At 35.3% G+C, this 13177-nt stretch overlaps 1 protein-coding gene across 4 annotated transcripts in view; it reads left to right on the forward strand.

Moving 5' to 3' along the window:
• RBM27 (RNA binding motif protein 27) overlaps positions 1-13177 on the forward strand; it is a 54212-nt gene that overhangs the window by 30219 nt on the left and 10816 nt on the right. For 2 of the 4 annotated variants that reach the window (XM_065918835.1, XM_065918836.1), the window contains exons 9-14: positions 2081-2245; positions 4137-4286; positions 6381-6525; positions 6953-7106; positions 9375-9671; positions 10975-11115. In XM_065918835.1, the coding sequence (XP_065774907.1) occupies positions 2081-2245; positions 4137-4286; positions 6381-6525; positions 6953-7106; positions 9375-9671; positions 10975-11115 (1052 nt within the window). The remainder of the gene's footprint in view (positions 1-2080; positions 2246-4136; positions 4287-6380; positions 6526-6952; positions 7107-9374; positions 9672-10974; positions 11116-13177) is intronic. The other 2 variants (XM_065918837.1, XM_065918838.1) reach the window with 1 other exon arrangement.

Genomic DNA, 13177 nt, shown 5'->3' on the forward strand with positions numbered 1-13177 from the left:
AAAATTGCTCATGGTTGTTTGTGATCCCTACCCAGTTCTCTTGTTTCATTTGGGGCTATAAAAGTGTGATACTCTAATTCTATGATTTCTTTTATGTTTATTGGCTGACAGTCTACAAAGTAGAACTTGGCAGTGTTCACCATTTGGTTAACCGAAATGTACTTTTTACAGGAAAGACAGGATAAATGCTTCTGTCCTTTCATTTATCAGTTTTCAGAAAACAAGTTTGTTTCCAAGTATCTTCCAGAGGGACCACTGTACTTTTTCTAAGTATCATTACGAACTCATGGATTTACAATGTTTGCTGTGTTTCACCCCATTGTGGCCTTTTTTTGGTGTTCAGATTGGCTCTTATTTGACCATGGGAAGCCTCTTCATGTTGGCTTCTGCAGGTTGCTTTGTTGTATTTTTTATATGCTGGTGTTTGGTGGCCATCTTGCTTCTGGAGCATTATATGAGGGTGTACCAGACTCTTCTTACAAGTTTTCTATTCAGACCTAGAATCAACTTTTTATCTAAGGAACTCTTTCTTTTTCACATAGTATTTAGAGAGAGACCTGAATAGATGTTGTTAAAGAAAATCAGGCCTCATTTGAATAAACAGCCATCTTTCTGAAGTGTAAGAATGCATGTTCTTTGTCATTCATTTTAAAAAGGCATTGTACAAACTAGCCTTTTAGTTTCTCATTTGCTTTGAGATAGTTATTAATTAAATGCACATGCTATAAAATGCTTTATCATAAATTTAAGCTAGTCATATGAACTGAGATTGTACTTCCCATTTTTATTTTTCTCTTTAGCATATGACTTCATTCTGCAAGGAATTCTCTGCAGTATATCATGCTTTGACTATTTAAAAAAAGAAACAAACTATTTTCAGATCATTGAGGATATGTTAGATTGCTTTTGGAATGTAATGATTGATCTTTTTTCATGTAAATTTTGAAAAGATTGGTGCTAAGCACACAATTACGTGGTCTGCTTATACGGTATGATTTGTCACCTTTTCTCCATATATGGGAAAGTATAGCATATCCATTTCTTCTCTACATTTATTGTGAAATCAAGTGGTTGCTTTGTGACTTGTCTTATTAAAGTGTATTAAAAGTCTTCTGGAATTTTACAACTTTATAAGGATATTTCATCATATTAAAAAAATCTAAATTCACTTTGTCTTGTGTCACATAGTGAATGTCTGACTTCAGATACAAAATATTGAGTAAATCTTAAAAGTAGGTCTCATATGGAGTAGTAAATGAAAAAGATACTATTAAATAACCAACCAAAGAGAGGTTTTGCTCCTTGATACCTTGTCTTTTTTAATCTTGTTCTACAAAATTTGGCTTCATTGTTTCTGTCGTTTTTGCATCTATAAACATAAATTCTAAATGTGTTTTCTTTCCAGAAGTGGTCCTTCATATCTGAGACACTTCCATGTGCACAGTAGCTAGGCTGTTCATGTGGGACTTTTGTCCTCTTGTCTGTTTGTTGTCCTCCTACTTACAAGAATAGCAGATTTTCACTGTCTTTATGTTTTTCTTTTGAACGTTTCTTATTCTCCATGAGAGTATGCTTGTGGTGGGTGTTTCTTTTTTAATTCCTTTATTACGTTTGTTTTCTGCTCCCAGATATGGGAATAGTTTGTGCATTCCTGAAATTATATGAATTTGAGAGGAGTGTTTTTATATTTTTTAAATGGATATGACAGCTTTCATAACCATGTCTCCCTGGATATTAAACTCTACATGAATAATAGCTCAGGGCTCCTTTGTCAATAACTTGATATGGTTGATCCGTTTCTGGTAAGATCAGCATGTAGTTATTCCATTTAAGATGATAAAAAATGGACATTATGCAGTCACACTACCTCATTCTTACTCTTTCTTTATACCTCAGTGCATCCTACCCAGTTGCATGTCTGTTTCTTGAGTTAGAAGGAATCTTAATAGCATCTTTCTCAAGTACTATTCCCATTTGTGTACTTTCTCTGTTCTTGGCTCAAGTCTCAGGAAGTAGATCATTACTTAAGAGAAGCTTGTGACTCTCAATCCCAGCTGCCCTCCTATTCTTTCCTCTGTAGGACAGCCCATGTACTCTCGTGAACATGGTGCTGCTGCATCTGAGCGACTTCAGTTGGGGACACCGCCTCCTCTGTTGGCAGCTCGTTTGGTGCCACCTCGAAACCTCATGGGATCCTCCATTGGGTACCATACCTCAGTCTCCAGCCCCACCCCTCTGGTCCCAGGTAAGCTTTGCTACAGATGGCCATCCACCTCTCATCTTTTGTACCATAAACTGGCCAACCTAAGAGGTGACCTGGTATCCTGATCTGCTATCACAAATTCCCGTTAAAGCTCCCAGGTGGTTTTGTTTTCTGTTTCTCTGCTCCTTTGGTTTGTCCCTAGTGCCCCTAGCTGATTAGGCCTCCTGTGTGTCTGTCATCTCCGGTGTCCTTTGTATTTACTTTCTGTGCCTCGGTAACTAAGGTCATGCGAGTTTCTTGAACTAGTTTTTAATCCAGCAGATAGGAGGAGTATCTACTTGAATGTTTTCTAATCAGTTATATGTTACAAGAAAAGCTAGGTTAATTTTTCTCTAAAACAAAACAAAAACATGTGGTTTCTTGCTGGTCATGGATGAACATGTGTTTTTTCCCCTCTACCCCTGTTGTATGGAATGACTGTGTATAATGATTTCTTGAAAACTTTTCCCTCCTATTGACATTTTTGAAGATCTGGAGTGCTTTGAGGGTGTCTTATGAGGTTTTTAACATTTTTCACTTTGCCTTTAGATCTCAGTTCATCATAATTAACTAAAGGACCTTCAGTTTTCTTGGGGTTCTGTGTGGTCCTAAGAATTATTAGAACAAGGCTATTTGATTATGTAACTTCTTTAAAACTTTTTGCAGCCTTAATGTGGGAGATTTTTCTGTCAGGAGTACCAAATTGTATTAATAACTGGAAATTTTTAATCATAATTTGCTGATCTTATACTCTGAATTACAGAACTGATTGGCTAGTAATAAAAATGTAAAAGGTACCTTATCTTGTAGCTAAAACCTAATATGAGCAACAAAGGAATTTTTCCATTAAGGAAAAAAAGAGATGCAAGAATTTGTAAATGCATTTGAGAGAATCATTGTCTTCACTCCATCTTAACCTTTCTTTGATTCTATGTAGGATGTGGAGGATGTTTTGGAGATCAACACTTTCAAAATGTTTTTTCAGTGCTTATAAAATATTTATTTAGCATTAGAATTTTAAATTTTTAGGAATTTCCCTGGTGGTCCATTGGTTCAGACTCCATGCTTCCACTGCAGGAGCTTGGGGTCCATCCCTGGTTGGGAAATTAGGATCCCTCATGCTGTGCAGAGAGTGGCCCCCCAAAAACAATTAAATATTCAGTTGTAGAGAAAATATAGAGAAGATGATAAAAATGTGTTGATGAGGCAGATGGTAGTAAGATAATGATTACATTTGTAAATATAAAATTTAGCTTATTTAGCTGTTTGAAATACAACATTTAAAATATGTTTTACATGTGAAATTGACTCTTCTCTCTAGTTTAAAGTACAAATAGCCAGGGACTTCCCTGACCATCCACTGGTTAAGATTTCTGCACTTCTTATGCAATGGGTGTGGGTTTGATCCCAGTTGGGGAACTAAGAGTCCACATACTGTGTAGTGTGGCCAAAAAAAAAAATGCAGATAACCAAGTTAATAGATTTATTGTTTCTTTTCTAATTAAAAGAATACCTGGAAAATGGTGAGACATGATTACAGAGGAAACTCAGTCATTTGTATATGGTGTTTGTATATGTGAACATTTCTCTTAAAAATGTGCAATGAAGTTTGAATTATGTGGTTATTATAGAGAACAAAAATGACATTAGGTGAATGAATCCAGAAACATAGCCATAATTCAGAATGGATTTGCATGTCTGTGTTTTGTGACTGGAGCATTTTTGTTTCTTTGATGTTCAGTAGGTTTTATCTATATACTCTTAATTCAAAGAGAAATATATGTGGGTTGATATAATTTTATTTGTTGAAGAAAATTCATTTTTGTGGTTATTTTATAATAAGAAATTATTTACTCTTGATTTTTACATGTTCTGTTGTTTTGTTTTCCCTCAGATACCTATGAACCTGATGGTTATAATCCAGAAGCTCCTAGTATTACCAGTTCTGGTAGATCTCAATATAGACAGTTTTTTTCAAGAACACAGACACAGCGCCCAAACCTGATTGGCCTAACATCTGGAGATATGGATGCAAATCCAAGAGGTGATACTGCCTGTAACTTTTTGTCATGCTAAATGTCATTTGGGCATGGCATTTCTGACCTCACTAAGGTCTAAAAATACTTTATCTCTGAAGGGTGTTATGTAATGATCTCTCATAAATGTTTTTGAATATTCATATTCAGATGAATATGAATAACATCTGTCCAAATGTTACTTTAAAGCTTTAAGCAGAATATATTTATTTTTAAGTAAAAATAATACTAATGTTGACTAATTGCTCTTTTTGTAGGACTTTAGGCTATTTTAGGCACTGTGCTGGATGTTAGATATAGAAAGAGGACATGAAATAAAAAAGAAAGAGGACATGATCCGTCTTCCTCCAGGAATAAAATCATTTAATGGCCTACTTTGTATTTTAAGAGCTGTGCTTCATACTAATAACACAGAACTTAAAACACTGTCATAAAATTATTCTTTGATTGTTGTTAGTATTCATGATTATAACCGTGTGTTAGGACCTTTATAAAGTATAGCCACAAATCTTAAAAGATGAAATGCAAGTATTGCTTTTAATATGGGTTGATATCTCCACTCAGAAAAAATTTGGTTAAAGAGTTTGATGAGATTCTGGTTTCTTATAATAATAGTCAGATTTCCAGTATTTAATTTCAATTTGAATGATTGGCCATGGCCCATCCTGATAATATTTTCCTGGTTTAATTATCTGGTAGACATTTTCCTGTTCTTACCTTCTTATCCTGATTCTATTTACTGTTCTTTACTTCCATTAATAGTACTATTGCCACTACAGGTTAACTGTAAGACTAAACCAAATGTTTTTTAATACATTATTATCTCTTGTATTCCTACCACCAACTCCTTAAATGAGGTACTATTAATATTTTTACTCTCTTTTAACAGTTAAAGACACTCAGACCAACTAAAAGAGGCTAGATTAATTAGCTCATTAACCTAATTCCAAAGAAAAGGCTCTTTTTTTCTGTGCTGTAATGCATATATTGTTACCAAATTAGTGGGAAGATCATGGTTTCAGCCCCACAGTTGTTATTCTTTGCTATTGATTTTACTTTTGGTAGAGTTGCTGAAAGTCATGAAGAATACTCAGAATGTAACATGTGTAGTTTTGTGTTGGTATTTGCTTTTTTTGTTTAGCACACCTCTTTCCACTGACAACCTGTTGTAAGGTCAGTGTGTTAATACAGTGTTGGGTTGGTGAAAGTTTGTTTGGGATTTTCCATAATATCTTTTGGAAAAACCCAAACGAACTTTATGACCCAACCCAATATTTTATTAGTCCTGACTGTTGTGAATGAAATGTGTTAATTTATAATATTAGCTTTGAATTTTCCTTTCAGCTTTTAAGTTTGAGTAATTTTGAAGCTACAAATCAGAAGTACAATAAGCCCCTAGATACTTTGACTTAGATTCACCAGTTGTTGACATTCTGTCAGCTTGGGCCTAAATGCTCACTGGTATGCACTCCTCTCTCCCTTCCTCCCCTCTCCCTGTACGGTTTTTTTCTTGAATCACTTGAAAATAAATTTTAGAGATTCTGACACTTCAGGATCCTTTAGTCTACATCTGAGAAAAAGACACACTACTATATGAGCACAATATTGCCACACATAGGAAAATCATAATTTCATAGTAATATCATATCCATGTGAACCTCTTGTTGAATCATATAAGGAGATAAATATTTCACTCTGTTCATGGTCTAATAAATTTGATCACTTATCTTAAGCAGTAATTGTTTAGCTCTGTGTTGTCAAGTAAATAATTTGTAGAGTGGTACTTTGGCATCAGGTTAAGTATCTCATTCTCCAGCACTGTTATACTGATTTTTTTTTTCCCTTTCCACATGATCCTTACTTGACTCAGTCATTAGATTAGAGTTGGCTAGGACTTTTTAAACATGCATATTGTATCTTTAAAAAAGGAGGAAAGGGAGTCAATTGATAATTTATTCTTACTGTTAAACATTTCTGAAAAGGAAGTGGTAGTATTAGGTACTATTCACAGTGATTTTTAGCTTTTGTACTAAATATTTTAATCATTTGAAATTCCCCAAATATAATGCATTGCCAGTAATGTTAATTTTTGTTTTCAACAGCTGCTAACATCGTCATCCAGACTGAACCACCGGTTCCTGTTTCAATTAATAGTAACATAACCCGAGTAGTTCTTGAACCTGATAGCCGGAAAAGAGCTATGAGTGGTTTGGAAGGGCCACTCACAAAGAAACCTTGGTTGGGAAAGTAAGAGAATTTGCTTATTAGTAACATCTAATTGATGTTTCTGGCTTTTTGCTTGCATTAGTAAATTTGTAAAATTAAGAGTTGTCATTAATTATTAATTTTCAATCTATGTGTATCAAAGCTAAGGTTCCCAGAGGCATCATTAGTATGTCTTATATGTTAAAAAGTCAACAGAATATTCATAACAGATATTAATAATTTCTAGGCCTAGCCCAGTTTTATAATTATTGAGACATCAGTCTTTCTTTGCACCTGTTCTGCTCTTATGTAATAAGGATAATGTGAAAGTTACCTACTGATATCTGAAGGATGTTAAGTGCTTAAAGAAGACACTTGAATAAATATAAACTTACATTCTTTGCTGATTATCTGTTGCCTAGGGCATAATGTAAGAGAATTAACTAAGATCTGTTAATATTCCTTTCAGACAAGGGAATAACAATCAAAGTAAACCAGGATTCTTGAGAAAGAATCAGTATACAAACACCAAGTTAGAAGTCAAGAAAATCCCTCAGGAATTGAACAACATTACCAAGCTCAATGAACACTTCAGCAAATTTGGAACTATTGTTAATATCCAGGTAGGTGTGGCTATGTTGGTGACAGAATCCATGTATGTAATGTGTTTTTTAAAGATTTATTTATTTTTGGCCGCGCTGGGTCTTCACTGCGGTGTGGGGCTTTCTCTTGCTGCTGCAGGTCTCTCTGTTGTGGTGTGCAGGCTTCTCACTGTGAAGCACAGGCGCTCGGTGCATGGGCTTCAGTAGTTGGGGCACGTGCGCTTAGTAGTTACGGCACATGGGGTTAGTTGCTCTGTGGCGCATGGGATCTTACTGGACCAGGAATCGAACTCGTGTTCCCTGCATTGGCAGGCAGATTCTTAACACTGGACCATAATGTATCTTTGGAAACAGCTCACTTTTGCTTAAACAAATCAGTGATTAGTTTGATCATCTCTGCTATGTGTTTTAAATCCCACCATGTATTTGTATGCCCAACTTGACGTTGAAATTGTGCTGAATTTGTCCTCTGAATTCATTTGGTTTCTTTCTGAACCTCTTCCTGAAAGACATTGGGCTGGTTATTATATCTTTGTTCATAGTTTTATGTCTGGACAAATGACTTTTTTTACCTGCTTTAGTATTCTAACTAGGTAGTGAGATTTTTGGTAGTTTCTAAGATTGTATGTTTGTCTACTGAACTGGCCTTTGTGAAATATTAATTGATTAAGCTTGGTTCTAATTATCAGAATTTTAGATACTAAAATTTAACATCAAGTAAATCATAGCTTTTATATTTTGCTATGTGCTTGCTAATTTTTTGAATTTACCAACTTGGCGGTTGAGTGTTATGCTGTAATTGAGGGTAATATATTAGAAGATCTGTTTAAATTGTATTTCAGTCAGTTTACTTAGTGTTACCATCAAATCAAAATATAATTTACCTATCTCTAGCTACCTTTTTTCTCTTAAATTGTTCCTAGGTCATTATTCTTTATGGCATTTAGAAAAAGTAGGTAGCTTAATGTAGATGAGTATATTAGTCTGCTTGGGTGGCTATAACAAATACCATAGACTGGAACCCAAGATACTAGCCTATATGGATCCTGACTTGCAGATGGCACCTTCTTGCTATATGTCCCATCTAATTAGGGTCCTTTCCCTTTGATCTCATTTAACCTTATTTACCTCCTAAAAGCCCTGTGTCCAGATACAGTCTCACTGGGGGTTAGGGCTTCAGTGTATGAGTTTAGTGAGGACATAATTCAGTCCATAGCAGTAAGCTATAATTTATATAAGCACTATTCTCTGGGGAGATTTACATTGTTGTTTTTTTTTTAAATAGAAACAATGCTATGGTAAGGCTCCTTTTGGATAAATGTTTTTATTTTTATTTTCTATGACACATTGCTGAAATTAAGGAAATTTTAAAACTTTTTATTTGAACAGCCAAATTGATACTCCAAAATGCAATTTATGAAGCCTCATCAAAACTGTAATACGGATCCATTAAAAATTTTTAGACCAGTTTCAGAAGTGAAAAATTGTACTTACTTGAATTTGCTTTGTTTTTATTCCTAGGTAGACTCTAATTGATATACACCATTTGCAGTACTTTTGCATTTACCTATCCACTGTCTTTGCTCTTTTTTTTTTCCATTTATTTTTATTAGTTGGAGGCTAATTACTTTACAATATTGTAGTGGTTTTTGCCATACATTGACATGAATCAGCCATGGATTTACATGTATTCCCCATCCCGATCCCCCCTCCCACCTCCCTCTTCATTTTTTTAAATGAAGGCATTATAAGGCTTTTCCAAACATTTGCTCGTCATATATTAAATTTCTTTTTCATTTTGTCATTTGTTTTGTTCATCACTTGTTTGGACTGACAGTGGTTTAAGATTTTATTTGATCAAATCTGCTGTTTTGTCTTTATGGTCTTGCATTTATAGATGTGTTGTAAAAAGGCTTTCCAGACCTTCAGAGTATACAGATGTTCACTTCTTCTCCCTGGGTTTTTGTGGGTTGTTTTGTTTATTGTAAAACATTTTCTGTCTCTGGAGTTTATTTGGATGTAAGATATCAGAAAGGAATTCTTATATCTTTTCCCAAGTGGTTATGTAACATCACTAGGATTATTTATTAAATAATCTAGTATTCTTTCATATATAACATTGAAATACATATGTTACCTTATAAGAGATAACTATATTTGCATAGACTTCACAGTGGATTTCAGCAGGCTGTTTTCTGCTTTTGAATTCTTTATCAGTAATTTATTTATTTACTTGCCTATAAACATTCATTTCTGTGCTTTGTTGTTGCTATTGTTTTTTTTTTATAGGTTGCTTTTAAGGGAGATCCAGAAGCAGCCCTCATTCAATATCTTACTAATGAAGAGGCCAGAAAAGCCATTTCTAGCACTGAAGCAGTTCTAAACAACCGGTTCATTCGAGTCCTGTGGCACAGGGAAAATAGCGAGCAACCCGCACTACAGTCCCCAGCGCAGCTGCTCCTGCAGCAGCAGCAGACACTCAGTCACCTGTCCGCGCAGCACCATCACCTGCCGCAGCACCTCCACCAGCAGCAGGTGCTGGTGGCCCAGTCTCCTCCCTCGTCAGCACATGGGGGCATTCAGAAGGTAACCTGCTGGTTCACAGGGGATTGAAGGCCCCTCAGGCCTGTCTTCTAGATCATTGTTTCCCAGTTTGGTGTCTTTGGTCTTCTACATCAGAGCCAGTCATTTTGGTCTGTAGGCCAGCAACATCTGATCTCCTTGGAGCTTATTAGACATGTAATTTTGGGCTTCACCTCAACTTACTGAATGGGTAGGACTCAGTAATCTGTTTTAATAGGCTGTCCATGTGATTTTTAGGTACCTTGAAGTTTGAGAAGCACTGTGCTAGAATCACTTACCTGGATGCACATTTTTTAATCTTACCTTCTCAGATCTACAGAGTCAGTCTCTAGATACAAGGCCCATAAATCTTCACGTTTAAGAAATACCTTCTTCTCAACACTCAGTTACGATAACCATCCACCACTGAACAACTCTGAATCTAGAACAACTTCTTTGTTTTGTGTTAGAATCAATCACTCTTATACCCACCATCTTGTCCTAGTTTTTCTCATATAGAAATATTATGTTTCTTTTAAAACTGAAATGGGAGCCCAGGAGACTGGGATTTTGTCTGTTTTATTTGTTCTATCCCTGGTGCCTAAAACAAGGCGTGGCACATAGTGCTCTAAACATATTTGAATGAATAGATGAACGAAGGAAAGAGCAAATCACCCTGCAGTAGAACTATTCAGATATTGGTGATGTTGATAATGTCCTAGGCATTCTTTTGTTTGAATTAAATATACTCAGATAGAATAAGAAGCGTGTTCCTTAACAGGACCTATTATTAGCTCCATTCACCATCCTGTTTATTTGCAGTTAAGTTTGCATTTCTTTTGTCCCTGTCCCATTTCATATTAGGTCCTTAAGGTAAAGGCTTTCCCTAGGTGTTGGCTAAAGGGTGTTTAAAAGTGATACAGTCATCTCTGTGATCCATTAGACCCCATGCTGTTAATGTAGCCTAAGATTATGTTATGTTTTTAGGGTAGTCCTATCACAGTTACTCATATTAAACTATCAAAACCCATAAGTCTTTCAGCATTACATATTGAGGGGATCATTGAAAAATTACTAATTTTATTTGTGAGTACATACACATATATTTGCATTATGTTGTGATATATTTCAGACATCCAAAAGAATACGGATAATAGCAGTCATTTGTATGTCTACCTCTTCACTTAAAAAATCTTATAAATAATAGAAACACTCTACCTTCACATTCCCGTGTCTTCCTCCCCAGGATAATCACTGTCCTAAATTTGTATCATTCCTAGGCATTTAAAAAACTTCTGCCACAAATGTATTTATTTTGTATATGCAGATGATGAGCAAACCGCAGACATCAGGGGCATATGTTCTTAATAAGGTTCCTGTGAAACATCGTCTCGGACATGCCAGTGGTAACCAGAGTGATGCAGCACACTTGTTGAATCAGTCAGGTGGTGCTGGAGATGATTGCCAGGTATATATATTTCTGTGAATCTTTAAATATATTTAGAGTTGGAGTTGTTCAGTGACACAAAGAAATTAATAAATTGATTATCACCCAGATTTGTAATGTCTTAGTTCCTCAGTCAAGATAGTTGTGACAGCTAATCATAAATATGGCTGGTCAACTTGCCTAAATTTCAATAATTCAGCCAGAAATTTGCTAATTAAATTTTCTTTTCCTATTCAAAGCTAAGTGGGAATTGAGAATTTTAGCCATTTATTAATAGATGTCTTTATTAATCCTTTTCTTTGATCATTTGTCTTGCTTAATTAACATCATGAAAGGGATTCAGTCATAATCAATTCAAAAGTCAAATTTTGCAACATATTTTTAACTAGTTTCTTTTGCTTTTGAAAATATATCTATATGACTGCTCTCTAGAATGGTGATTGTTTTTTCCCAAGAGAGCTAGGAAAACTAAAAAAGAACAAGTGGGGATAGTTCTTCTAGATATTAAAAACACTGTAAAGTCTGTACAACTCAAACAATTTGATACTGGCACATGAGAGAGCACTAAAACAAAATCTGAGACTGAGATTTATCGACTTAAGAATAGGGATATATTATATGCTAACACATTATCTGAGATCAGCGGGGAATGTATGGGCTTTTGGTGAATGGTATTGGGATGACTGGATAGCCTGATGGAAAAAAAATTTTTTTTAAATACCTAACCAGGGTAATTTCTACAAGGATCTGAAATTTATATGCTGACAGAGAGGCTAAATGGTACAATCCCCTTGAAATTTGGCGTTGTCTATGAATTATGCTGTAAAATTATGTAAACATTTACTCTAAACCAGAAATCCTCCTCTAAGAATCTATGCAAAAGATGTACTTGTCAAACTATGGAAAGAAGTATGAGCAAGACCAGGAAACAGACTCTTTTCAATAGTGAAAGACTGGAAACAGTCCAAATATCAATCAGTAGGCGATAGGTTACTAAAAATGTAGTACATCCACCCTATAGCATATGTGTAACTTTGCAGAGGAATGAGGAGTATCTTTATATATACCATGAGGTGATCATCAGGATACATTAAGTAAAAGAAATAAAATGGAACAAAAAATGTAGTCAGCCACTGTTAGAAAGCAGGGGCAGTGAACACATGTAAGTATTTGTTTATAATAGGAAAAAAAAAGTAACCCATGTAATTTAAATCTTGGTGGTATCTTGGTAATTTAAATCTTGGCAGGGATAGACGAAACTAGACAACTTTAAAAACCTCCGAAACATTTCTCAATTCTGTCCACTAAAAAGGTCTAGAAACACTAACCCAGCCTGATGGTAATGACCCTGACACTCCTGTCCCCAGCATCAAAAGGAACCAGGGATCCTTGAAGAAATGTCTGTTCCCATATCTGGGGCTCACAGTGTTCCAGATGAGCCCTAGAATATTTTGTCAAACCAGAAAGCAAAGAATTTGTCAAAGATTACTAGCATCCTTTCAAAGAGTGAAAAAATGTCATGAAGACTCTAGAACTCTTCACCAATTTAAAGGAAATTTAGAGGTCAGAGAAACATGTTAAAGGATACCATAGAATCCTGTGGTGAATACAACAGGACGAGTGACCTGGTCTCTTCAACAAGTGATTTATAGTGATATGGAGGGACTTCCCTGGTGGTCCGGTGGCTAAGACTTCACACCTCCAGTGCAGGGGGCCCAGGTTTGATCCCAGATAAGGAACTAGATTCCACGTGCTGCAACTAAGACCCAGCAGAGCCAAATAAATGTTTTTCTTTATTAAAGGAAAGCTGTGGAGAGGGAAACAGAATTAGAGGAGACTTTAAAGAAATATAACCAATTATACTATATGGACTTTCAGAGAGCTGATATATATTATATCTATATTTATAATTTCTTAGTATTATACACATTTTTCTGTGTCCCTTATATGATATCTTCAAAGTTAATTTAAAACATAAGAGTGGAGTATGTTAGGGAAAACTTGACCAGAGAGATTGTAGTATAGTATGTTGTTCTGCTATGCCTTTAAGAGGGGAAGATTATCTGGAGTCATCTGTTTGTAA

The sequence above is a fragment of the Muntiacus reevesi genome, chromosome 1 (assembly GCF_963930625.1).
Source record: "Muntiacus reevesi chromosome 1, mMunRee1.1, whole genome shotgun sequence".
Classification (NCBI taxonomy): domain Eukaryota; kingdom Metazoa; phylum Chordata; class Mammalia; order Artiodactyla; family Cervidae; genus Muntiacus; species Muntiacus reevesi.